At 43.1% G+C, this 27914-nt stretch overlaps 1 protein-coding gene across 4 annotated transcripts in view; it reads left to right on the top strand.

The window, feature by feature from the left end:
* IKZF2 (IKAROS family zinc finger 2) overlaps positions 1-27914 on the top strand; it is a 108202-nt gene that overhangs the window by 53113 nt on the left and 27175 nt on the right. For all 4 annotated transcript variants that reach the window (XM_062578358.1, XM_062578356.1, XM_062578357.1 and 1 more), the window contains 2 exons: positions 8760-9026; positions 16943-17110. In XM_062578358.1, the coding sequence (XP_062434342.1) occupies positions 8760-9026; positions 16943-17110 (435 nt within the window). The remainder of the gene's footprint in view (positions 1-8759; positions 9027-16942; positions 17111-27914) is intronic.

Genomic DNA, 27914 nt, shown 5'->3' with positions numbered 1-27914 from the left:
TTGCAAACTTCTAGCTTTGGGTACCGTATAGAACTCGCAGCAGGCTCTTAGCGACCACGGAGAGGTGACTTGCATCCTTGCTCAATGAATAAATGTTTCTGCTGCTCCCATCTCAGAATTTGAACCAACCTTGAAAAAAATAAGGTGTTCGTGGCCTTAATGTAAACCAGGGTTGTGAGAGACAAAGTGTTTCAGACTCCATCTGATTTTATTTTCCTCCTGCTATCCAGTGTGCATCAGAAATCACTCTAGTGAAGTACAAGAAAAGAGAGTTTGACTTGCAGTATTTAGCGCGCATGCTGCAGACAGTAAGAGGCTTGCTGTAGATAGGCATGGAAAGGGGCTGTAAACCCACCTCACTGCAGCCTGCCTTCTGCAGTTCCTGGTAACTGAAAAAAAAATTTTACAAAGAAAAGCCCTAGAGAACACCTGCTACACACCACAGCTCCCCCTACCCCTAACGTCTCTGCCATTCTCTAACAAACCTAAAGCTATTAAGGTAAAAGCAGAAATTCTCCATGATCCCGGTATGTGGTAGGAGGAGAGATGACGAGAGGTGCTGGAGTGACCAGGGCTTGCATAAGGGCACGGAGTTTGCTGTGTGAAATTTGTCCAGAAAGGTATGTTTCATGCTAGAGAAGAAGGAGAGGAAAAAGAAGAAAACCCTTCTCCCTTTACCCTTCCAAAAAAAACCCAACAAGCAGCATAATAAAAAAAAAAAAAAAAAAAAAGGAAAAAAGAAAAAGAAAAAGGCATCTATGATATCTCCCAGTTTGACTTTAGGGAAGAATCATCCATGGCTGCAAGCCTGCTAGCTGGCCAGGCCTTGAGCATCAGTGGAGGACACAGCAGCTGGGAACCAGATACCTCTGCTTTCTGCTCCTCTTTCACTGGGGCCAAGTTCTGATGTTCCTAATAAGCAGAGAGATGCAGAGGAAATGAAGCTCTTCCTTGTACCTATAGACGGGGCAGAAGCCTTGTATTATGTTGAACACAATACTTATTGCACCATAATTACTTTGTAAGTACAGGGGAAAAAAGGTAATGGAGGATGGGTCATCAAAATTACTTTTCTTACCCTGGGATATGAATATATGACTCTTGCTCATGTAAATACAAGTTGCATACATGCATTTGTGGTTGAAATATGGCCTGAGGTTCCTCTGGAGAGGGATCTTGCAACACTGAGCAATCATTTATATTCAGTTTAGAGTTCCTGCTGTTGCTGGATGGAGGGACAGGATGGGTGATTCATGGTGAGCAGTCATTCCGCTAGCCATTTGGGGTAAATTCTGGTATAGGCACTGCCATCCTTACTCATACCAAGACGTTCCTTATTTGCCGTCTCAGCCTTTGGACTTCATCAGGGTTTTCACTGAACCCAGCTCAGAATTTCATCCCGGGATAGAGAAGATATTTCAGGTCTTACTACTGCACTTGGGATGTTGTTTGCTTAAATCAGAGCCCTTGCAGTTGTAACTCTGGTCTTTTCAGTTCGAATATTTGTATAAGCTTGTGTAGTCTTTTCAGCAAAGAAGTTGTTCCACAGGTTTCACTACTGCAGCCCTCATTCCTCATGTCTGGCAATGGACAGCTGGGTTGGGAGAAAAAGCTTGGTATTTTAAAAATGTTGCTACTGAAGGTATTCAGTGAAATTGAGGGGGCCATTTCACATCAGCTAAGGCTGGTCTAAATCCAGGTGGTGTGTCCTGCCCTGACCCTGGCTTGTTTCTACACTGTAGTTCTTGTGACAGCACGGTCAGCCGGGTTGGGGACCTGATCCAGCTGAAAACAATTCACATTCTCAGGAGGGTTGTTTTTTTTTTTTTTTTTTTCAGTCGGATTAGTTTTCCACCCAGTTCCACTAGCACTGGTGCCAGTAAAAAGGATAGGCAGGAGAAGGGGTGGGGAGCAGGAGCACAGCAACCGCGGTTTGCCGACTAAAACTTGATTGAAGCCAGGCTTAGCTGTGCAAACCCATCGTAATTTAAACTGAACTTGGGTGTAACCGACCTGTTAGTCTACGCTTATGATGCCACACCTCCAGAAGATACGAAGTAAGTCTTCTATTGCATTTAGCAGAAGCTTAAGCAAATTTCAGAGGAAGCGAGCTTAAACCGAGATTCTTCGATGTGAAAACTAAAACTTTTAGGGATGTCTAAATAAGGTGATTATTTCTCACTGAATTTCTGGAGGATTAACCTGTTCCATGTGGGCATGCTTGAAGAATCCCATTTGTAGCATGCTGAGAAGAACTCTACACAGAACTTCTAAATCTCTTTCTTTCTGTCCTCCTCCTTGGTACTAGTTTTAAAGTATTTGGCTTGATTTATCTGTTATGAATTGATGTAACTCTGCTGAAGTCAATATGACAACGTATGTCACCACCTGAGACTGCCACTGTGGCAAAGTGGCCAAAAGCTTGATCTTTGGCAGCTTGCGATAGAGAAATGTGATGCCCAGCATTAGGGATGTCCATGTGTAATTTAAGAGGCCCTATCTAGGCTTTTTTTCACTTGACTTGAGAAAAGAGTTGGGTAATTCCCCTTTGCAGGTGACATTCACTCTCATCTGTTCCATGCAGATTCAGCTTCACATCTCGCTGAGCCTCGAGAAAACCTTAATCTACTGTGAAAGCAGATCTGGCACTCCGAAAATATGTCTTTCTAACCCCAAACTGAAACAGTTCCATTAAATTGCTGTTAGGGTGGTGTTGCCCTCAGGTGTCATCTAAAAAACACCTTCCTTTCTCCTTAGCATCGCAGTTATATAACCTGAAGAAGCTGGTTTCGTGCTGTGAGCAGAGCTGACTTTCCTTATTCCTCAGCATCCCACCTACGCGGCTTTGGAATTTTTGCAGCGATGTAGAGAAAAGAGGAGGAGAAGCCTGCTTGTTTCTCAGGAGCTAAACACAATTTCCAGTTAATTTGCTTTTTAGTGTTGACCCCTTCGCCAAGTGCTGTTGTCTCCCGTTGGGGGGCTCCGAGGTAACTGTGGAGCAGATTCCTTGCTCAGTGTTACCTCTGCCCAGCTGGCCTTCACACCCCTTCTACACAGGCTTTTTTTAAAACGGGAAGATTAAATGTTTATGCATTTAATAACTCCCGATCAAGCCAAAATTGCTTTGAAAAGCCTCATTAGTTAAGAGCCAAGCTGTACTATTAACAAGAAACTCGGAGGTGAAGTTTTCTTTTCACTAAGACCCCTTTATATTGTTCCAGGAGCAAAGTATGTTTAAACTTGCATTAGAGTCTCACCACACTTCTAGAGCGGTGTAAACACCCTCTTTAAGGACCCTTTGGGCTCTGAGTGCTCTCAGAGTAAACAAGAGGCAGCGCCGCATTGTTTGCACGTTTTGGCATTCCTTCCCTTGGATTTTCAAAATCGGTCGGCTCCGAGGAGTTCTCACTACCTGCTCCCCCCTCTCCCCGGCACGCTCTTGCTTTTCATTTTACGAAACACTTGTCAGTTTGCAGTCCCAGCTCTTAAAATTAAATGTGTTCTGCTCACCGTTACCGAGCGCTTTTACTCGTAGGGAAAAGGGGCTCTGCTTCTGAGTGTTGTGGTGTTCGGGTGTGCTGCTAGACACCCAGGTTCACTACGTGGAAGAATTTGGGCTGTTTTTGTATTTGTCTTTAGTTGGCGATTAGCTATGTCATTAATCTGCTGCCTAGGAGAAGTTTGTGATTAAAATAGCCAGTGTCAGGGACCGCTGACAAGAGGATATGTGGAAGGTTTTCCTAAAGGAAAGTTAAATTTTCTTCATTTCCTTGCACTTGTGGAAGCTCTGAGGCAAAGGCAGATGTAGTGTCCAGGCACGTTATATCGTGCTCTGGACAGGGAACCTGGAGCAGACCCTGGGAGAGCTAACGCACCGTCCGCCCCCCGCTCTCAGACGTGCTTGCTTCCAGAACACGTTGTGTCCGCGTTAACTGCAAACGTCCTTCGCTGTGTTCGCCCACGGAGCCACCTCAAGGCTCCCCGGGGGCGGCAAATTTGAATTTTGCCTCTTCAAGGATAAGTATCTGAAGCCTGGCCAAAGCGAGGCATTTCCTGCTGCCAAGAGAAGAGGAACCGGGAAAGAGGCACGGCAGGGCTGAGGGGCCAGGCTTGCTTTTTCGGCTGCTCCTGGGGCAACAGGAAGAGCCTGGTGGTGTGTTGCTGCTGCCAGGAAAAGCTAACCTCTAGCTGCAGACCGCAAACCCTTGGTGACAGCAGCCAGCCTGGTTTTCCAAGGCCACAGATAAAATAAGCAATGACCTAGGATAGCAGACAGTGGAGGAGACAGCAGAGCATGGTCCTGCTGCCTGCTCCCTGTGCTGTTGTGCAGAGGGATTTCTGTTCCATAACGAAAATCCCACTCTAGCTTGCTTTTTTCCCCCCAAACATGACCAATGCTGTACTTCCCAGCCCAACAGATCTCTCAGCAAGCCATGTGGGATTTTTTTTTCCCCCAGGTGTCATTTTCCATGATAGTAGATGAAATATTAGGCGTGTTTTTCTTAGGTGGATCATCCAACTTCTGGTTTGTAGCAGCTCTAATTTGTGGGTGAAGAAAATATTTTGGTACTGAGGACTTGCCAAAATGCTGCTTAATAGGGAATTGCAGATTAATTAGCACTTATGAGACATTAACATGAATTGTTTTCAATTTGGCCACTCACGATGAAGCCTGATTCGAGATCAGCTGGTTGGTGCTATGGAAAAGAAAGGAAAGAAAAATTGCCATGTGGCCTTATTAAATATGTCCTATTAGTTTCTTGTTCATAGGTGGAAGCTTTTGTGGCTGCTATCTCTTTCTCCCGCAAGGTGTTGTTATGGACGTGACGGGGTATGTGATCCAGAGCGGGGAAAAAATGGAAGGAACTTGTATTGACAGGGGGAAATGTTTGACCTCAAGTTCATGCTTTTGCAGTGCGCTGGATTGCAGTTTATCCCTGCAATCTCTTTTGCTGTGATTTTTTTTAGGGAAAGTGCCAAAAACTTTTTTTTTTTTTTTAATTTCCATTTACTTATTTATGCTTTGCTTTGCCAAGGGATGAGGAAGCCTGCCACTTTTAGCAAGTGCGTGAACAAGAAAGGCAAGGGAACCTGGGGTGAAATTTTGATGTAGAGACAGTGCATGATAAAGGATAGCCACAAACATCCCGTAGAGGATAGCCTGCTATATCCCTTTGTAGCCAAGTTTGGTATTCTCTCCGAATTTGTGCCTGTAGGTGAAAACAATGACAGTTCCACAGAACGATTGTAGTTTCAAAGGCTGGCTGAGAACAGAGAAAATAAACTCCACGTAATTTAAGTGCATTTTTGTGTGCAGGTTATTGCATTGGCGTAATACGTGTGGCAGGATGATGTAAGGCAGCAGAGATGACCTGATTAGCAAAGCTCGCGCGGAGCTGAGGTGATCCCTACTCCCCTCCTTGGAGACCTGCAATTAGTCCCAGCTGAAAGAAACCTTTGCACAGCAACAAGAGCTAGCAGAGGGTTTCTGAAAATGGCAAAGACAGCGATGTGTGTGTGTGTGTGTAAGGGTGAGGGAAATAAGAACGGTTAATAACCTGCACAGCTTCGCACAATAGCAGAAATATTGTTAAAGATGTGAGAGGAATTGCTTAGACTTTGTGAGCTATGTTCTCGGGAGCTTGGGAGCACCGAGTGTTTTGGAAGGTTGTGTTTCGGCAAACAACTCGCTCTGTTTTGTTGCGCTGTTTATCCTGTTGGGTAAACGCCAGCATTCAGCAGAAGGAAACACTGGAAGATCACTTACTTTAGCCTGTCCTAGTCTGTAAGCTCTCACACCCTTGATTTTATAGGTGCTGAGTACACAGACATGAGTGGGAACCTGGGGTGCTCAGCACTCATTGCAATCAAATGATTATTATTCCATGTCAAAGCAGGTGAGACAGAAAATTATGCAAGTAATGTAAGGAGACATGTAAAGTACAAACACTTTCATTTCTCTCTCTTGCGAGCATCTATAAATACACACCATTGGTATGAGGGTTTTTTGGTTATTTTGTGCATTACTGTGCAAGGAGAATGCATAGTCTTGTGGTAGCAACCTCAGGTTTTACGTGAGGAGACCAGAGCTCTATTCCTGGCTCTACTGTAGTTACTTGTGTGGCCAAGTGTATTGAATCCTTCTGCAGACAGCAAACCATTTATTTGGGCTTCACTCTCAGACCTGCTAAATAGCCCCAAAGGCTGCTATTATTAGAGGGAACTGCTGTTCTCTAGCTCTAAAATTGTCCATAAATCACAGACGTGCTTTACACGGGGTGATGGGCCTAGGACCTTGGTTTTCTTGCTTCTAGCCCACACAGCTGGCAGAGCTCCTGCTCTTCCTTGCTTGCTTCTGCTGAGCCCTCTGCTGGGGGTCCATCCTCCTGATGATGAGGAGCATCGTGGCTACACCGCCGTATCCGCTCGTGGGCAGACTTCACAGCAAATGCCGTATTGCTTCCCAGTCTTCCATGGGGGCATCCTCACGCTGGCCCCAACAGGAAGTTTGTGTGTGGAGAACGCAGGCTCCGTGGCGTGGAGTAATTCATGTTCTCTAGATTCTCATGTTCACCTCCCACGTGGGGTCTTGCCCATGCAAACATCTGAGTTGTGCCTTTCTTCCTCTACTTGTTGAGATGGAGGTTACCTTGAGAGGAAGCTATTTAGAAAATTCTTTTGTCCTTTTGCAGGAGATAGAATCGTGCAAAAAATAGGAGATCTTTTTTTATGACCAGGCTTGGGTTCAAGAGGTTGTTTTCCTCTGCATATTTCCCAGTGTGAACTGTCTGTCCCAAGGTTAGCACCACAGAGCAGAGCGCTGTCCCTGGGGGCCAGTGTTCTTCCTACCACGTCACATGTAGGTGGAAATAGCCGGCTTGCCCCTAGGACGGTACAGCTGTGCGCTGCCCCCTCAGCAGCGATTGTAGCTAAGTCACAGTTGAGCTCTCTTTGTGCCATTGTTTCTTTTTTTAACAATAAATGCATCTCTGTGGCAACAAAATATCAATTCCTTTCTATAAATGAAATGCCCGGATATTTTGTTCTTTTAAAACGCTTTGATGACAGAGAGTGTGCTGATACTAGTCTGCTGTGATCTGTCTGTGTCCTTGTTCTGGATGGGCTTTGCTGTAATAGTACTTTCATTCCTCAGCTCCCATTAGTGCCTTAATGAATAGTGGAAGATGTATTTCAACCATGTTATGATTAAAAAGCAGCATCTTGCCATTGTTCGGTCTCTGGTGCCTCGGTCCCTTTCATGATGCTTTGCCAAGTGGTGACGGTGGTGGTTTAGCATTGCAACATCAATTCGGCCTCTGTACCACGTGTTTTCTTTAACTATAAATTTGGGGGAAGGAGGGGGGAGAAAAGAGGGTGCAGGAATAAGTGTAACTAATAGGGTTAGTTCTTTTGATTTTGCCAGGACAGCTGTTTGAAACTGTACTGACTCACAGTGATGAGATGCATCTACTCCTAGTTCTCCCGTGTGGTTCTCAAGACTAGGTGCGGCGAGCGGCTGCTCCGGAGCACGCCTGCGAGAGGCTCTGGGACACCTGGCCGGTCCCGGGGCACACGTTTGCGTTCCGAATCCACTGCTGTCATCGGCACTCATGCTGATGGCCTTAGTACAGAGGTCAAAGACTGCTTAGATATGAAGGCTGAATCACCTCCTTTTAAAATCCCTCAGCAGGATCAAGGCTTATGGAAACAGGCACGTGGGCTTGCCTTCTGGCTGACTGTGTGGATGGAGAGTGTGACTCTGGGACAGTCCTTTCAGCAGTTTCCACCAACTGTCAAAACAAAGAGATGTGTGTGCCTGGTCATTAAAAGACTCCTGTGTTGAGAGCACTACATGAAAAAGGATCCTGCATTTCTTTTTCTTTAAAGATCTGGTGATCCTGCAAGCTCTTGCTAGTCTATAGAAGATTTGGACTGTGACCTAAAGATCATAGAAGACAGTGGTGAGCCCATCAGGCTAAACAGCAGATCTAAAAGATCTTAAACTGCACTTATTTCACTTGCAGATGTAAATAAGCCAGCAGACATCTCACTTGAGGTCTGTTTGCCTTGGCAATGTCCTATTTACGTGAATTAGAAGATGGTAGCAGAAAAGCAGTAGAGACTTGAATAGAGATTCTCTCTTCTCCATCAGGAAACCCGTCCAGGCAAGCGTGGCGTTTCCGAGATTTCCGACACAACCCACAAGCTTCATTAGGTCCGTCCATTTTGCAGTCTTGCTCATGAAGTAGGCTTGTTTCCATGAATTGACTGTGATACTGCAGTGCCGTTTCTTTGGAAGACTTCTGTGTCTCAGTGCGCTAACACGAGGCAGGAGAGATCTGGAGGAAGTAGTGTCCATGTCCGACTGATGTACTCTACTCCTGTGACTTTGGTGGTTCCTTGAAAGGAAGGAAGACCTTCCTTGTGTTTCAGGTTGAGAAACAGGAGATCAGTATTTAGTTCTCAAGCCTGCTATGTAATCTCTGCAACTTTTGGTAGATCTCTGTATCATCCAGCCTTAATTTCTTAGCTGTAAAATAGAGATAGAGAACAGGGATTAAAAATATATATATATAGTAGGCTTTGAGGGAGGATTCATGTGTAACTTGTGAATGCACTGCCCTCAGCACCACGAGGCTCTTGTGTTGCTTTGAGCCTCGAGACTGCTTCAATACCGTAAAAGTAGAAATTTGCCATGGTATTAGCAGCTGGGAACTTAGAAAATACACATTTTTAATTATTATTGTTTTTTATTTCAGCAAATTCAGTAAAGCTAGAAATGCAAAGTGATGAGGAATCTGACAGGAAGCCCCTGTGTCAGGAAGATGAGATCAGGGCTCATGATGAAGGAAGCAGCCTGGAAGAGCCCCTCGCTGAGAATAATGAGATGACGGATAACAGAAAGATCCAGGAGCTATCGAGCGAGGGAGGAATCCGGCTTCCGAATGGTAAACTGAAATGTGACGTCTGTGGCATGGTTTGCATTGGGCCCAATGTGCTAATGGTACATAAAAGGAGCCACACTGGTAAGCAGCTGAAAGAAAATCTGATGACTGCCTGTGGCATCTGATGTTGATGTTACCTGACAACTATTCTCTCTTCCCTTTTCATTTGTGGGTAGCAGGAGGCTGGGGAGGGAATAGAAGGGCTGTGTTGTTTTGGTTCTCCCTCTGCTCCTTACGCGATGCTGTGCTGCTGGCAAGCAGGGTGCTTTCTTGGCATTGATTACCAGCCTTTGCTTCTTAAGAACAGCACAGAAGCCTGGAAATCAGCCTTTTTACTGTTCTTGACCAGCAGCAAGATGGTGAGAGCAATTCTCTAGCATGGGGTGAAAGGGAGTGGTGTGTGTGTGTGTGTGTGTGTGCACGTATGTGCAAGGTTTTGGTCCTTCAAGTTGAGTCTCAGCATTTTCTGGAGATACGTCTGGGAGCTGATCATAAGAAAACAGTGCCAACAACTTCCTGGGGGTCCCACTCATCCTTTGCAGGTGGCTGGGCAGGGACCTGGGAGACCTGGCAAGCCTGGGCTCACCTAACCCCACAGAAGACATGCTTTAGCTAGCAATCTTGGTGCCAGCGTGGGCTTGCCGCTTGTCACGTGACAGCTCCATCAGGAAAACCTCACCTGAACTGCCCTCCTGGGCTAGCGCTTCGCTCCCCTGGCCAACCAGATACCGTTCTTGCACTGTCTTCTTAATGCTTCCATTCTCCTATCATTTATTGCTATTACTACCTCTGAGGGCTGGAGGCCAAAACAGCTTACTAGGCTTATGGATCTGAGAGTTGAAGAGGAAGACAAAATCTTCGCCATGCGCTGATTGAGTCTTTGGGCCCTGAAGATGGTTCCTCCTGAGTTCAGCTGCACTAGCTCAAGGTGTTACTGCTTTGACACCACATGGCCAGAAAACAGGGAATTTCAGGGGAGTTTCAGCTAATGTGACAAACTGCAACCTGGGGTAACTCTGAGACTACTAGACACTTATCTCTGCTGAGGTGGAAGTTAGTTATTTCCAACAGCAAAAAAGCAAAGATGATGCCAGAAGACAGTGCTGTTAAATCTTAAGAGTCTGTCTGGCAGGGCCTTTGATTCGAAAGAGCGCTTAAGCATGTGCTTAACTTTTATGAGATTTAAGCACATGTAAGTCACCTAAAGTGCTACAATATATATTTAACTTAAGACACATGCTTAAATCTTATTAAGGTTAAGCACAGGGTTCTGTATTGGAGCCTCAGGGGGTGTTTGTGTTCTTCATATTTTTGGATAAAATGGAAGATATTTCTTTTTTTTTTAATCTCTTCAGTATTATTTAATGGGGTGAGAGGAAGTCTGTACTCTCACTGTAACTGTGAGATATCTGCTAGGATATAAAAAGAAAAGTGGAGTTTTAAGATAGGGTAAGAAAAGACTGTGTATAATCCTGTTGTAAACCTAGTAGTTTGCAGTCAAGTAGTGTGCACTTGATGGGGAAGAAAGCAATAGAACTTCTGAGCAGAGGAATAATAAATATATATTACATAGTTAATGCCCTGTATATAAGTTGTATTGATAATAACTTAGCATAAATGTATAATGCAAAGCATTGCAGTGCCATTTATGATACGTTCATGATTTCAGACAGCAATTACAACAGGGAAAAAGCGTTAGCTGGAGAACCAAAATCTTGATTAACAATTTGACGTGCTCTCACTAGGAAAGAGTGTTGCAGTAGAGAGTGTAACAGACTGAGTACTCAGCTTTCGACCTCCCTAAAAGTTTTCATTGGCTCTTGCATATATGTGAGCATATGTATTGTAGGTGCATCAGAGTCCACATACTTGAACTTGAATGGCTAAATTAGACATGCTAAATTTAGATTTAGGTACTTAATTAAATGGACTGCATTTTTTGAAGATACTAACTACAACGTCTTTGCAATACAGTCAGGCTGCCTTTTTTTTTCACTTTAAACAAAACATGCAAATTGAAAGTGAACAGAGCAAAATCTCATGTGTGCAGGCAGGGACAAATGTATGTGTGTAACAGTATAGATAGGAATTGCATAACTAGTAGCTTTTCCCTTTGGGCTATGGGCAGATCCTTACGGAGCTAAGACTGTTTCCCCCTCTGAGTGCAGTAGTAGCTGTGATGCATTGCTCTATACAGATGATTTCAAGCATATAGAAATGGCAGTGCTTTCAGTGCGCAGCTTGGTGCTCTGACTGGTAAGCCGTCTGGCAAATTTTGCAGGGGATTTTTTTATCCCCCCCCCCACACACACACACTTCGTTTGTTTGTTTTTTAATGCATGCTGCTGCTTCACTGTCCACAACAGAAGGAGAAGTTTGCTTGGATTTCCATATCCTTGATTTTAAAGGCGTATTTTTAACATCCTGATAGCAGTCCTTTAAAGCGGAGTGTTTCCAAATCCTCCGTGTGGAGTATTTTGAATACATAGCACCGTGGCTCTGCTTGACCTGTTTTCCTCCTCTCCCATACTATTTTCTTTTGGTCAGAATTTCCTATCTCACAGCATACACCCTGAGGTTGCAGCACCTTTATCAGCATTTTTTGTCACTGCAGGAGATGACTGGTCATGTAATATTGTCATGGGATAGTGCAGGCGCTTGTGTCGGGGAGCACTGAGAGGAGAGGAAGAAGTTAAGGTCAATGATCCAATTTGTTCAAAGTAACAAAAAGAAACTCCAGTGATTACTCACCTCTCCTGGCTATTTCCTAGTGGGCCAGAATTAGGATTTCTTCCCACCTCGGTTTTGGCTTGAGGCCACATGAAGCGCTCTGCCTCTTAGCACCCCGGCTGCCCAGGCGTCAAGGGTGCGAGGTAGAGCTCGGCAGGCAAAGGGGATAGTGTTACTGAAAACAGATTTCTGTGCTTAAAGCGGTTAATCAGGAATGAATTTAAACAAAAGGTCATTATTAATGCATTACAATTAACTCCACTGGACTGCTTGTCTTACTTTGCTAGTAGAAAGGTTTTATTTGGTTTAATTTGCAACCTAGTGCAGAGTCCTACCTCTTGCAATACGAATTGACTTGGCACTAAATCAAAAATTGTAGGACCAAATTTCTAAAAGTGGTATTTTCTACTTGCCTTCCTAAATAAATTGTGTAATTTTTCTAAAAGTGTCATTTTCTACTTAAAGCATAAGGAGAAAGAGCTTAAATTTTCAAAGCTGCTCCCTGTGTAAGGATGTATTTTACTCTTGGCACTCAGCAGCTAAGCCCTTCTGATAATTTTGCCCATTCCCTTAAAGACTTGTAGTCTTTTAAGACTGTAGTCATAAATGCAAGGGACACTTGGAAATCACCCAAAATTTCCCAGGAATTTTGCATGAGAGATTTGTCACTACTGTTTTGTAATAAGTTGCCCTGTCTGGAAGTAGATGTTTCTCGACAAGAGACAAGTAAACTCACTAGTTTGGAGTAGTAAGTATATAGACTAGATACCTCCAAAAAAACAAATAGAGGAATGGAACAAATTCTGCTGCTCTGTTTTTCGCTTGGGTAAAGGCACGTTGCTGCTTGTTGCCTGCCAGTATTTTAGCAGTGCCACTAACATTTCATTTTTGCTCCTGGGACGAAGCAGAATCATAGCAGTTGCAGCATCGGATGAATTAGTAGTAGTGTTGCATTTAACTGAATATTAACAAAAAACCTGCTATGGAAGGGTGAAAATCAGTATTGTTAGTATAAACAAATGCTTTCTCGCAGCTGCGTGGGCATAGTAATTTTGCATTAAGAGGTTAAAAAAAAAAACTATTGTTTTAAAAGTAGCTAAGAAATTCTTTTTGTTATCGGAAGTGTATGTCAGGCATAGAAGGCTGAAATTTTGCCTATATATTTTACAGGGATAGATGCTGATAAACGTAGTCCCATTGGATGTGGTCCTACTGTTTTGAAGGACTCTGTCTTCATTTTCCTTGGGTTTGTAAAGAAACTTTAAAATCAATGTTTTTTAAAAAAAGGTAATTAAAATGTTCACCCGAAGAGACTTGAACACTGGTGTAGAAATAAAGAGGCTCCACCGTTGATGAGGATGACCAGCGTATTACTCTGGGAACACTCAAACCAGCTCAATTTGGTTTCAGTGGGAGAAAAGTTAGGAACAAGGATGATGCGAACCTGAATCTCGTTCGGTTGTGAGGTCGGTGGGCATAGTGCGTTTCAGAAGTACATGTGGGACTGGAAATCGGTTTTCTTTTTCCCAAATTAAAGATTTTAGGCTGTAGAAAAGAACGTAACACTTCTGATGCTGATTCAAAATTGAGAAAATGTTTTAGCTCTCTTTGGAGAGTAATGAATTTCATCTCAAATATATTGCCAACTGCTTGGCATAGGCTCTTGTTTAAAAACGCTTGAACAGTTTTCGATATGTACTCTCCATCCTCGGTTAAATCTGTGTTTCGATAGAGGAAATGTCAGCGATCTCTCTTGCCCTGGTGCGAGTTACGCAGAAGAGTAACTCATACTGAAAGTGGTGCGCAGCGCTTCCGTGCTAGGGGAGGTGAGGGAGAGCTCTCGTACAGGGAAGCCTCCCCGTTAAGCAGAAAAAGGAGTTGGTTTTGCTTTTCGAAATGCTGTTCAAAATCTGCACGGTGAGATGGGGAAATTATTAATAGGAAGCTAGTAAGTTCAGTCTCCTGGTTTCAGCTTGTGTCGGAGAGCCAACACTCGTTTATTTTACTGTGCAGCCTCCAGCTAGGTACCGTGTAACTGAAGTTATTTATGAAAGGAGCGTGTCGTGTTAACACCCCAGACTGCCTTGGTCCGCTTCGCTTTTCCTCTTGGTATTTGTTTACACAGCAGCAAGTGCACTTGTGTACTCTACATACTAATGCCCCTTAGTAACAGTCACCTCTCACTGCTGCTCGCTGTGGAGAAGACGTAGCCGTAATGGATGCCTACGAAGCAGCGAAGTTGGAAGTATCAGTAGGATTTTACTGTAACTTGGTTGTAAATATTTAAAATTAAACCTGTTAATAGTTTATTTAACTATAAAACTGTAGAAGCCTGCAATTTTTTTTTTTTTTTGTTGTTTTTTTTAATTAACAGAGCTGTTCCCTGGCACAAGCCCCTGTCCCTAAGCCTTTAGGAAAGATAATACTTTGCAGCTCTGGCTTAGCTTGCCTTGTCTGTTCCTAAAGTAACTTTATATAATTAAATTCTCTCTGAGGAGAACAATACTTTCAGGCATTCCTGGTTTTGTCTGACTTTAGATCTTAAATCTGGAGCTGAAAAGAAACATCTTTTTTGTTTGGTTGGCTCTCTGGCTCTCCCTTCCCCTCTCCCCACTCAGGGTTTTTGTTTCTTTTTAATCATTTGGCTTGGAGATTTTTTTTTTCCCCCCAGCCCTGTTTTAGCTTCTAAAATGGCCCCGTCTTCTCCCTCCTCAGTCTTTGCTTCTTACGTGCGCCCTTCTATTAGGCAGCTGCCTCTCAGGTTCGCGACGCTAAACGTAAAAGCTGTTGATCAGTAGCGCAAACGTGCGACTAAAACGAGTCGTCGTCCCACGGGCCTGCAGCGGCAGGAAACGAGTGGTGGGGCTCAAGTATAATAAACAGATCAAGAGAGCTGCTTACCTCGAATTAAACCAGTAGGAAACAGAAATTCGTGCTGGTTTTAAAGAGCTATAAAGAGTAGCAGATCAGTGAAGGTAAAATGTGCTGTTGTGCCAGGCGGGTCTGTGGCAAGAAAGGAGGCTGTTGGTGACCTCGCGATGAACGTTTTCGCGTGGTCTTTGCCGCTGAACCGGAGCGCGGCGATTAGTGGAATAGCTGGCTGAAGGCTTCCAGCATCTCTTCGGCTGCCGCTTTATTGAGGAATAATAATACTTGCTCGTCTGCGGCCTCCCAAGAATATCAAAGATAAGCGGGTGATGTGGGGGGCAAAGCACATCAACTGCACAGTTTTAAATACAGCAGGGAGTGAAAGAGAAGACTTTCGACTCGATAAGAAACTTGTTGCCTTCTTTTATCTTGTCATCCTGAAAGTGAAGCTACCATTCCTGAATACTGAGAAACGTGCGAAAGGAAGGGGTTTTGCCTGTTTGCTCAGACAGCGAAAGTAAAACAGAAAAGAAAAAAATGTATTTTTTTTCCCCTAAAGCAAACTCGTTGCATATTTCAGTTACAGGTGTTTCAGAATGCTAGAAAAGATGATAATGGCTAATGCTTAAAGTGCGTTGTGAAACTTTAAAAAGAAACCCACAAACTTTTCTATCAAATCCAGGGAGCTCACGTTCAGCTTACTGGGAAGAGGTTTGTGCCCCAATTTCCTATTTTTGCTTTATGATGTTCTTGGGAAGGTTGCAGGAGCCGTAGCATTTTCTTCAGCGCTTCTGCAGTGGTTTAAGACGTGGTAATTGCCAGCTAATACACGTGAGCTGGAGCTGCAGAGGTATAGCATGTGTATATGGCGCGCAGTCCCGTCTGCTGCCCTTACTTGCTGAGCCATAATGTCTGGCAGTGATTTAAACTAGCAAAGCGAGGATTGCTAGAAGACATCTGTAAGAGCTCTCTCCGAAGAGTTCTCTTCCTCCGTCTCTTTCCATTTGAATGAACAGACGTGTTGGAATTTACACTAGACGGGTGAACTACTTCGATTAAAAAGTAGCATTAATTTTGTCTAGCAAGACAGAAATCATTTTAAGGCAATTGAAGAAAGTTTTGGAGAGAGGTGACAGAGAGCAGAATGGTAACTTTTCATGAGAGCTGTGCTTTGGGGTAGCTAATACATCCTCAGAACATCCTGCCGTAATTTGACCAAGGCTCTATAATAGGTAATAAACTCAAGAAATGAAGGAGCGCTCAAGAATGAAGGGTTTCTTGCACATCTGAAATCTGATGTGCCAGAACCTTGTTGAATTAGGGCCCTAACTGGGACAAACATACTGGTATCTTCAAAGTCTAGCTGCAGTAAAGTGCTTAAGTAAATGGCCAGCATGAGGTGTATGCTTCTGCCCCATTGATTTGCGCTGTACCCAGTAGGATGTAGGTACGTGATTGGAGTTGAGTATGTGCCCAAAAATGTTGAGACAGACCAAGTGTCCTCAAAAAATGGTGGCGTAAAGTATGGTTTTGATGTCATTGCCCAAAACCCTTGCAAGTCCATCAGGTTTTTTTCCCTGAAGAAAAATTGGGGTGTTTTGTTATGCACTCAGTCCCAGCCATCCAGGGCAAATAGGAACATTTAACATTGACATAATCTTTGTATGTGTGCATGAATGTACAGAGTGAAGGGAGAGGGTAAAGAATTGAGTTTCTGTTTAAACAACAAGAGAGAAAAAAAGACAAAGCCTAAAGTTTTCTGCATCAAAGAAATCTCATGAATTAGTTTTATGGAAAACACAAATTTGCTTGTTTCTCTCTTTTTCATGGGTGAGATTTTTCTCAGTGTTTATTACCTCCCAAACCTTTGTAGGCCTGATCCTTGTTTGCATCAAATCTCTTTCCACCACTCTAGCAATTCAAAGCACCCTTTAAAAAGGAATTTGAATTAAAGTATAACATAAGCAAAAAATTTGGTATGAAGCAAAGTCTTGAATATCTGTCCAAGACAAATTGTTATGATCAGTTACAGGGATTGGACTTGTACTAAAAATAAGTGAAAACCCAGAGAGATAAATACCACAAAGCCACAGCTTTGGATCTAAATTTTGAACAGATCTCATCTTTTATGAAGAATAAAACCTCTGAGGTTCAAACCTTTCTGAAAATCAGGCTGCTTTAATCACCTCAAGCTGATGCAAAAGGGAAGTGCCCGAAATCACTACTGGAAGCTTTGTTTGTCGTACATAAGAAACGACCTCTAATAAATTCTGCATGAGGGTATTGGTGTGGAGCGTACCTGTGTAAAATGGCACTGTTGCAAAGAGTGGGATAGGGGCTTCACGCATCCTCTGACTTCTTTTTTTTGACAGCTTTTTCCCTTCCTTTTTCTCTTCTAGGTGAACGCCCCTTCCACTGTAACCAATGTGGAGCTTCTTTTACGCAGAAGGGGAACCTACTGAGGCACATCAAGTTGCACTCTGGGGAGAAACCGTTCAAATGTCCCTTCTGCAGCTATGCATGCCGACGGAGGGACGCCCTCACAGGACACCTCAGGACGCACTCTGGTGAGCCTGCCTTGTCTGCTCTTCCCAGTTGTTTTCTTGTCCCTGTTCAAGTGAAGTGTGCTGTGAAGCTAGCTGCTTGTTCCTGGTGGCTCTGGGTCTGTACAATCCTCTTCAGATAATGCAGATCTGAACTTTGGAAAAGCCTTGATGCAAATCAGAAAAGCTGTGGTTCAGCCCCACCTCTCCTTTTGTGTCACTGAGCTCCTCTGCTGATGCTATCACATTTCCCTTTGAACGTCTCCTTGGGTGTATCCAGACTTTGCTTTCAGATTATTTTGACACCCTAGGCCCCGAAGTGGCCGTGAAATTCCAAAGATTGCAAAGAATAAATCTGTGCTTTTGGAAGTGTACTTTGCAGTTGATGCCTATTTCTTCATCTAATTAATGCCATATGCTAGTAAAGTGGAGACTTGTCCTTCAAAATCCTAATAGCATTTTTTTTGATTCCGTTGCATCTCACTGTAAAGTCTTAGTTCATGGCAGCTACAGCACTAACCCTAGAGGAGAAGGTGAGGGAGAGGGACTGGATTTTTCCTTGCCATGAGTCTACTCAATATAATTTCTTGACATGTTCTGAAGAAACTGCTATCACATGACTGCATGTTAGTAGTTATCTTGGTAGTCCTGATGATCAGGATTGGACATGTTTCTAATCCCCAGTTGCTAAACCAAGGGGCTTTATCCTCCTCGCTTTACCCATTTGCGTAGGGTTCTTGAGTAAGATCTTAACTTGCTGTGTTTTTTTTGTCTCCTAGGATGTTCAGTTTTTCTGTCCAGGCCATTTATAGGAGACTGTTTTTTTTATTGTTGAATGAGCAGAGATAATTGGACTAGTGAGAACTGACAATATTACAGATGAACTTTTTAAAGGTGTTAGCAAATGTGTGAGTACTGAAACGCCGTGGTTGAAGTGCAGCTGCAGACAGAACTCTGCATGTGAAAATGTCATCATGGAGCTTCCTGAATCTTTATGCATATTTCTTCTAAAGAATTGGCCTCACTTGAGTAGAGCTTACTGTTCTATGAGGGTGTTAGATTCAGTTTTTAGATGGCTAGATTGTTTTGTTTGTTAGATTCATACAGAGTTAAATACGTCCAGGAATCAGAAAGGACAAAGTAGTAAGGTTCTCCACATAGATGTCTGAGAATGCAGGTAGCTGTATTGATGCTAACATAGTTGTGAAGAAAGCCTGAGCTTTCGAGGAGTGCAAGTATGGGGCTCGGCTGAGAGAGAATTGCTTAAGCATCGTCAGCTGAGAGGATTTGATCTGAAAGTCAGAAGGGAAAGCATCTGTGGAACAGTGAGTTGTAATTTCACACATCTGACCATAGCAATAGTTTCAACTTGAAATTTAGTAAAAAAGAAAACATGATAAAAATATTCACAATTAAAAAATAAAGGGAATCATGACGTAAAATAACCCACATTACAAAACATGAACATTGTGGTTGAAGATCATTTTCCTAATATGAATATAGATTTTGTTACCTAGATACAGCCATTGATAGAGATTGTTCTTGTTTCCTGTGTGAAGAGTATACAGCTGATCTTTGTACTTTTTGCATGAGGATAAACATAGTTAAGGTGTGGGATTTTCAAAAAGCATCTAAGCTACTTAGGCATACGAGTCCCACTGGACCTCTTTCCCTAATGCAGTTAGCTGTGCTCGGCTGTCCTCTCTTTGTAATGTTATGTTTTGTTTTCAGTGGAGAAAGTGCCATCAGTCTAGCTCATCAGGTACATCGCTCTGAGCAGAGGTCCAGGTGGGACAGACAAGTGCTCCCACAATACTCTCAAAGGCAATTCTTAGAGTCGCACTCTCAAATGAAAAGTTAAAAACCTGGCATATTACCCTAAAAGCTGGCAGGTGCCTACTTGAAGGTAAAATGCCAGTCTGAATATAAGTGTGCAAGATAAGGTGTCTTTCTGTCCCTACCATATAGGCAGCTTTGCTTTGTTTATGCCCACATGTGTGAACCTGGTTCACGCAGAAGATGATTAGGCATTTCCTAAAGATTTTAAACCATTTTGTGCTAGGGGCTAAGAACTCTGCTTTATGAAAGTAAACATCGTACTCTGTAAGTAGACCTTGGAGGTAAACCACAGTAAACTCCACTGAATCTTTGCATCTTGTACCATTTCAAATCAGAAAAAAGGATATCTGACAGATGAAATTTAGAACTAAAAGGATGAAAATTATGTTGAAATATGCAACTACTCTGTTATTTTAATCTGGTACATTTATATCTAATGGAGGTAAGTCTGAATGTATTTTTATATTTTCAAGAAGAAAGCTCTTTAGGTCAGATCCTCGGTTGATATAAATTGGAATTATATTCCATAGGTAGGGAAAGTACTGTTATTTTGTGCCAGCTGAGAATCTGGCACATAATTTCGGAAATGTAAGAAAAATATTGTTTTTCATCTTGTGCATCCCTTTTTTCTTTGAATAAGAGAATGCTATTACTCAAAAAACCCATGTTATTCTTCCTAAGAATGTTTTTTACATCTCATCCTTTATGGAAGGCAGACTGTGCAAGAAAAGAATTGAAAAAAATTTTTTTTTCATTCCAGGTAGTTCAATCTGTGAATTTGAAATCACTTTATTTGTGTCAGCACTTAGTCAGTTATACCCTCTCTCTCCTGCCAGTTAGTCAGTTTTTCCTATGCTGAATAATATGCCGAATTTTGCATATGGCAAAAAAGGAGAGATGAAAAAATAGGGAAATACAATTACAAAGAGAAATTAGCAGAAGCGTCTCAGAGATATTTGAAATAGCTGAAACTATTATTAATTGAAAAAAAATTAAATTGAAAGTTTCTCCTCTTTTTCTTTTGGGAGATATTTTTGGTCATACTGTTGATAGTATTTCCTATATATGTCAAAGTATTTATGAGCATCACAGTCTTATGCAGAATATTATTTTACAGTGTAAGTATTCCCAGAATGAGAGGTTAGTAAAGTATTACGTTGTATCTGCAATGCTGGTGTTGTTTAGCCCTAGATAATTAAGGACTTATCTCGCGGTTATTTGCTTCTGAGACTATTTACCTTTTACTAGCATATATAGTTCTGATGAACTTTGTGTCTATATTTTCCTCCCACATACAGCTTCTTTGATTTCAGGAATATAATGATGCCTTCAGGACGTCGGTAGGCTAATGCCTGGGGAGAGACTAGTGCATAGAAAACACTTAAGAGTGGGTGTGAGCCTGAAGGTACTTGTAGGACTTTCAGGAGTTGTCTTCAGAATTAACTCCATAGTCCCACAACATAGACGGTATGAGAGGTGCCTAGGTGGGCTGGCAGGACATGAGTCTAAAGGCATGCTGTACAGAGCTGGGGCACAATCTGGGAGCCCTGTCCTGCGGATCATACTCGACCAACCAGCAGGGATTGGCTTCACCTTGCCTAACTTTTGGTCTTCAAAGAGGAAGACATTCAGCTGCACAGTACCTTCCGTCTCATCCCAAGGCATGCCCCCGTATTCCCCCTTCCATCGTCTCTAGAACCGGACAACTAGATGCAGGCACCTGTAAGACAGATGAGACAAATCCTGCCGTAGGTGACTAATGATCAAAGCAGAAGTTTTAGGAAAGAAAGTTGATCTAACAGCTAGATCTGGTGCATAAAGCACCTAAATGATGACCTTGTGCTTAGAAAGAAACAACATATGACCTGATGCTGTTTTACCCTGAGAAGTCAGGTGTCCTCAAGCGGGCACATAATATGAGCAATTATGTTTTGACATGGATTTCTCATGTGTAAAATGGAGACAAGTCGGCCCTCGCTCATGACACTGTTGTAAGTGCAAGTTCTTTGATAGTTATGAAGAAAATCAAGACTCTAAGCTTTTCCAGATTGCTCATCGTTAAAGAAAATACTAATGCATTAGTTTTCAGAGTAGGGTTGGCTAGTAAGCCATAAATGAGGGTTAGGATCACATGCTGAGGGCAAACAAAATAGAGACGAGGTTTTCATTAAGTGAGAACTGTCTGTCCATCCTTTGCACTAAGCAAGGATGGTCCTGGGGAGAAATTATGATGTGATTTTATAATTAAAAGACTGTCTGATCATGCATGCACACAGACAGGCCAAATGAAGCCTTCTCAGGCAACCTTAATTCTATCACTTCCTAATTTTTTTCAGTCTTTATCTTGGCAACTTTAATCGAATTCCCTTGCTGTGGGAATATGTAAGTGTTGTTCATATATGAAAGCGATTTTAATGTTTATTTCTTCCCCCCAAAAAAAGAACAGTCAGATCTTTATTTCTTCCTTTCACAGAAGCTTTTCCTCATGATACATTTTAAATTTGCTTCCAAGCTGCTGCTTTCCTGTTTAGAAAATGATTTTTCCCTTTTCTACTTTTAACAAATATTTGCTTTTTCCTTCCCCTCTTCTTCCTGCATTGCTGCTGCACAGTGTTTGTTACTGCCCAGCTTTTCAATAGCACTGAATTAATGGTATCATTTTATTTGCAAAAGAAAAGCAGTGAAGCATTTGTTTTGGAAAGAAAGGCCTAGGCAAAAACTCCCAACAGCATGATCTTAGCAAAGCATGTACAGTGCACAGGATAAGCAGCATGTCTAATTAAGAAGGAAGATGCCTCAGTTATAGAAAGGTAGCTTAGTAATTCTTTCTACATTTCTCAGTTTGCAAGTCTCTCTCTGCCTTTATTTTATTTGCCCCATGAGAACTTTATTTTCAGCTCCTCGTGTATCTTAGTGAGCCGTACTAGACATCCCACATGATTGCAGTGAATATTTTCCTGCACGGCCTTCTGTGTTGCCCATGGCTCTTGGCAGTAGAACCTTTTCTTAGGGAGGAGGGGAGTAGTGATGTTTGTGGGTGCAGCTGTGTGCTCAGAGGCAGAAGGTTCCTAATTCCGACAAAGCACCTGACTCAGTATGTATTTGAGAGAGGCAGCCCACCTGAAAGTGTCCTAATCCAGCTGAAAAACTGGATGAACAAGCACAGTGCTGAAAAACACACTGTGCATGCAGCCCTGCCTGTCAAAAGCCAATGAGAAGTATTGAAACAGTGGTAGAAGTAGTTATTAAGAATAATGAACAGTTTGTTTTGAACTGCTGTTTTCATTTTGAAGGCACTTTTATCACTAGTAACACCTCCACTCTCAAAAGGCCGAGGCAAAGTCAGTATCCACTCTGTAACCACATTTTTGAGGATGGGAACATCGTAATTAGAACGAGCTTGGGACCTGAAATTCTCATTACACTCCAAGCTGGACTGACTTAAACACATTGTGAATGGGAAAAAGATTACATATGTACACATAGGACAACATCTGAAAAACCAAGCAAGTATGTGAAGGGGCAGAGAGGATATTTTGCATAACAATCCTAGTTGTGAAAATAAGTTTCCCCAGTTGTAATGAGCCAGTGGGCATTTATTCTGTTGATCAGATACTTGGAACTCTATTCAGACAGAGCTTTTCTTCCTCTCATGTTTTCTTACTCTGTCTCAGTTAAACTCAGTGGAATTAATCTCGTCACAAAATCAGTTTATTTTCTTATCTGACTCCAGGTTCTAAATTGTTATTAGTGTGTACACAAACCTGAAACAGCTCTGCTTCCTCATTAATGCTCTCAGTACCTAGAGGCCGTCATTCTGTGTTGCAGAGTCTCTAAAATCTTTGGTATTCTACTTTCAATATTGTTTATTTGTCCATTTTTGGAAGATAAGATCAAAATATGTGCAAGGGTAGGATTTTATTGGATACACCAGGTCTTTCATCCTCTGGGTATCTGAATGTAAAGTGTAATCCTCTGCATAGCCAGCTTGTATCCCATGTTTCACTAAAGCCCCATCTGAACCTGGTCCTTGAAGCGGAGTGGTCATTTTAGCCTCCGGAGCACTACTGTGACAAGTGTTAGTGTCAGCTATATGAAAGGATCATCTTTTATGTGCTCAGAATTATCTCAGTATACAAGCTTTGTCATGCTAAGCCTTTTCTACAGGACATAATTATCACTGAAAAACCAGCTTTGACATAAAGATGCTGTGAGGTCACGATCTCTCCAGAAAAAAAGTATGCTTGGGCTTTGTTCTGGGGAGGGAATTTGTTCTGAGAAGATAACAGTTCCACCCAAAGCAAGAGGTGTTCACTTTCTTTTGCTTGTTGTGCCTTTAGAAGTCTTCAAATTCCATGAAGATTCCCTCGTAGCTGCAGTAGTTATGAATCAATCCTCGACTGTTAAACCCAAGAGATCTGCTTCCTATAGATAAGACAGAGAAATAGCAGAAGTGGTCCTGGTGAGCAGAGGTAAATGTGCTGTGTACCAGCCTCATGAATCTCTCTCATGAAGAAATGGGTGTCAGCTCTGTGTGTGTGTGTGTGTGTACACCTGTGAAAGACCACAGCAGCTGTACAGCTCCCTCCCACGTTGCCTTTGCCCTAGTGTAAGCAGGAGGTGTCCTGTTGCTTTAGTGCTTAAGAGCTGCTTGAAGGTTGGGTGAGTAGAGGCAAAACTCATCCCCTTTGCCAGTGATGAGAGACACCAATACTATGAGAATATTCTAGTTCTGAATAGCAGTTCACAGCAAGATTGCTAGGTGCTAAGATTTGTTGTGGTATCTGTGAGACGAGTCTCATCCCTCCCACTGTGCCGCTTGGTGGAAGGTGGCCTTGCTACACCTCTGCCACCTGCAATATTACCAGCAAGTCCTCCCTTCTTCATCAGGGAAGAGCAGAAGAGAGAGGAGGTCTGGATGAAGGTTGTGCTGTCTCTTCCTTTCCCTGGTTGTCCAAGTTCCCTCTTGTTAATGAAATGGGTGTCAGGGTAGATCTCTGGACCCTTGACAAGGAAGGGTTTTGTATTTTGGTAGGAGGTCCTGCCCTCCAAATTGGAAAAGAAATTGGACTCCTGATGCCCCCAGTACTACAGCCTCCACCTTTACCCTTACCGTCAGACCTCTAGAATCAGCTGTTGTGTTGCCTCATCCGGAAGGTCTAATAGCACCATAGTACTTGTGGGTACAAAGGTCTGCATCTGGAAGGCATCAGCATGGTGGAGGATTCACAAGGGATCATCCCTCGTTTTGGCTTGTCCCTTTCTTTTCCATGTGCCATGCCTGTCCCAAGATGGAAGAGCATGTTTGGTATGGGACTGCTGACACCTATTTTTCTGCTCGTTTTCTGTCTCCCCTCCTTGATAACAGTACACATCCTGGCATTGGCAGCCAGATCTTGTTTCTGTTCGGGTAGCTCAGGCCGTACAACTGCAATGGAGCACCTGGTCCTGCCCTAGCAGGCTGCTATTTGAAGAGAAAATGGACATTTCTCCAGTGCTGGGTGATGTCAGCTTTTATGCCAGCCATCATGCTCTGGAAAAACAAACGAGCCAGTGACTTTCTCTTCCCTCTGGGCTTTTATCCTGCCACAGTACAGTATGTGTGATTTCACTAGCATCAAAAAAGGCAGATGAATGTGACCAGACTTCTGCTTATGGAGCAGCAGTCGTTCTAAACAGCATGCCTATCTGTTCTTTAAACATCCATAGAAGCTGTTTCTGTTGCTTCTCTAGGGAGACTGTTCCACTTGCATCTGCTTTTTTATAGCTGTGACTTTCATCCTGATATTTAACCCAGACTATCCTTTCATTTGCTGCAAATTATTGCTCTTCTAACACTGTTTTGTGTGGCTGTGAATAATTCTGTTACTCATTTTACACCGTGATAACATTTATAATCTATAGTCACCTGTACAGCATTGCTTATATCCTAGAGTATCTTTATCTTTCAATCCTCCCATCTTTTTTTTTTATTATTAATTTTGAGTTTTGTTACTCTTCTTTACTGATCAGTGAAGTTGTCTAAGGTGACTTTCGTGCTCTGGAAACATGGACCAGTACAGATGCAGATCCCTTAACCTTGTGTCTGCCTCGGTTGTCTGTCGGTGAAAGCGGGATGAGAGCGCTTGCTAACCTTGTCGTGGTGGTGAGAGGACAAGATGCACAAATTGCAAGGCACATGGATATTGCTGTAAGGAAGGTCATAGAAGTATGTAGCAGAGTATTTGAATGTGCCACACACGTGCTTCTGCTGCACAGCATTGCATATCGTCTCCTTAACTTTTACTTATCCCTTGTGCGATAGTAAAATGAGGTAATTACAAAGGGGAAGGAATAACAACTTTGTATTGTTACCATAACCACTGAGGTATTATACCGTGATACCTGGCTGATTAGCTTAAACACAATAGGAAGGTGATTGTTAATAACGCTAAAGGACTTAATACTTAGCCTGCAATTTTTGCATCTTGTTTCTCTTATGAACCCTGTCTCTTTCATCTGCCCAAAGCCTGTGTAAAGTGGCTATGTGTTGCTGCCTTGTTGCTATCTTTTTTTCGGTGATTGAAAAATGAAACAGAAAAAAACGCTGTGAGACCCAATTTGTAAATTCAGGTACTTAAGCACCAGGATAGTTTGATTTGAACTGCGTATCTTTCTGCACCAGAAGCACTATGGACAGCCTGTCAGATGAGGGACTAATAGCTTGGATTTTTCAATACATCATCTCTTTACGCCTTTAATTTTAAGCCTTCAGTTTTCAGGCCTTTTCTAACCTTACCGTTGGGGACTATTACACAGTGCTAATATTTGTACGCTTAGAGTGGCACATAGCCGTGTAAAACTGGATTTTAAGTTCACAGGTGCAGCTGTAAACACAGGAGTTGTAGCCAGTCTTTGGATCTGGAGGGGGGTCTCATTGCCTTGGAGAAGCTTGAGGGACGTGCCGCAGTGAGTCACGAGTCCTGCTCCAGAGGCAGCCTTCAGAGGTAGCTGCAGCTGGTTTTGCAGGATAAGCATCCAAGATGGGGACTGTGAGCTTTCTCGTACGTTTGAGATTAGAACACAGTTTTGACTTGACAAAGCCACATCTGAGCAAAACCAAGACCGCTTCTTGTGTGTACTGCACTTGAGCAGCAGAGTACCACAACAACACGGAAGCTGAAAAGGATATTTTTCTTTCCTCCAGAGAAAACGATTTTCAAGGGAAGGCCCTTCTGCGTTAGGGCTACGAAGAAGGGAAATCCAGCATTCAGAGTTAGACTTTGTCAGTTCGTGAGGGGATGCGTGAAGCCTTTCAGTTTAAGAAAGCTTGAGCTCGGAATCAAACAGTGGTTTGAGGTCATCTTTCATTGCTATCTCTGAGTTGTTTTATGGGGCAGTGTAAAATGGAGAACTGCCACTGACACGTTTCGTAATACACGAGTGCTTTAAGGTGCAAGAGAGGTGTTTTTGCCATCTGGAAGGGAAACCGAGAGAAAGCAAAGGGGGAAAAATATAACCCAGTCAACACTGCCGTAGCAGAGCTGAAGAAAGCCACTACTGATGGGTTCTCCTGAGCTCTCAACAACCTGTAATTATGAATTGGCTTGCAGCTCACATATTGACGGATATCACTCAAGAAGGAAAATGAGAATGTCTGAGTTTTTTTTATAGCAAACCTGCGCTGAACTCTGCATGACTCTCCTCCTATTTATAACCCTGTATGAAGTTCAAGGAAACTTATCCTGGAGGTTTCCCATGAGAGGGAACTGTGTTTTTACCTGACTAAAGCTCTCTGGAAAATTTCCCATTTTCTGTTTGATCTAAGTGTGAACTTTCTCCACCCACTGCCCCTCCTTCCTTTCTGGAGTAGTTAGAGAGGTTGATTACCCCGAGGATTACACAAGCGATGCCAGTTGCACACGTTTTGCATAACTGTACCGTGCTGATTTCAGACACGGTGCCCCCGGTTCCCTCCGTGCTTTGCAACAGAGAGACAAGATCTCTATCTTCATTCCTGAAGTTGGAAAAATGCTGTTGAGGCTCTGCCTATTGAAACTTCACGGAGAGCACCTGGTTGGGGCACTCCCCGACCACTCGCTTCTGTGCATGCTGCGCAATGCTCACTTTTGGAAAAGCCACTGCTTAAAGATCGTTCGTTCTTTTTGCGTGGAGTACGCAGGCGTGGCTGGACCTCTGCACAAAGTGCTGTAAGACTGGTTGGTGGGGCAGCATCACTCAGTAGGATTTTAAATATCAGGCAGCTAAGCTCCCCGGGATGCTTGCCGCACGTCCTGAGATTCCTCCTGTCCTGTCTCATCCCTAGCCTTTCTGCGCTTCGGTTCCTTTTGCTGGGAAATACGTACTTTCTTTCTTTTGTCTCTTCTAAGTTCAGAGCAGAAGGCTTGATGAGCACAGTCTTCCTTCTAAGCAAATAGGACCTGGACCGCCGGGAGGTGCATACAGTGTGTTAGTGTATCGCTGGATAGAGCTGGCCTTGCAGGTAGGCAGAGCCCAGGCTCTTGAAGAGCTTCGAGCTCTTCGTAGAAAATAGATCACATGTAAAAGATACACGGCTAAGGAACGGATGATGAAATTTTTATACAGAAAAGCTTTGTGGGCCATAGAAGCTCTCTCACTTGGATACCCTTCCTCTGCATGCATTTTTTCTCGTCTCCTTGGAGACAGTGGCTTGTGTGAGAGCAGCTAGCCTTGGCTAGAAAAGGCCTGACATTTCTGGTTTGAGGGATGAAACTGTGCTGCTGAGTTCTCCAGCAGCCGTAAAAAGCAGATTTCTCTCGTGATTTGATAAGAGCATAAGTGGTTCTGTACAAGGTTGTCCGGCCAACACCTCTGCTTCGTGCTCCTTAGGGAGACCTCTCGAGTCCCTGGTCTGAAGGAGGGTGGGTTGGAAGACCCTCAAGGGGAGTCTAGCAATCTCTGTCCCTCAGATATCAGAAACGTTTGGGAAATGTCTTCCTTCCCTTTCCTTCTTCCGAAAAGCTGAGTC

The sequence above is a fragment of the Rhea pennata genome, chromosome 6 (assembly GCF_028389875.1).
Source record: "Rhea pennata isolate bPtePen1 chromosome 6, bPtePen1.pri, whole genome shotgun sequence".
NCBI lineage: Eukaryota > Metazoa > Chordata > Aves > Rheiformes > Rheidae > Rhea > Rhea pennata.
The sequence above is the reverse complement of the archived record's forward strand: the minus strand, read 5'-3'. Positions and strand labels throughout refer to the sequence as shown.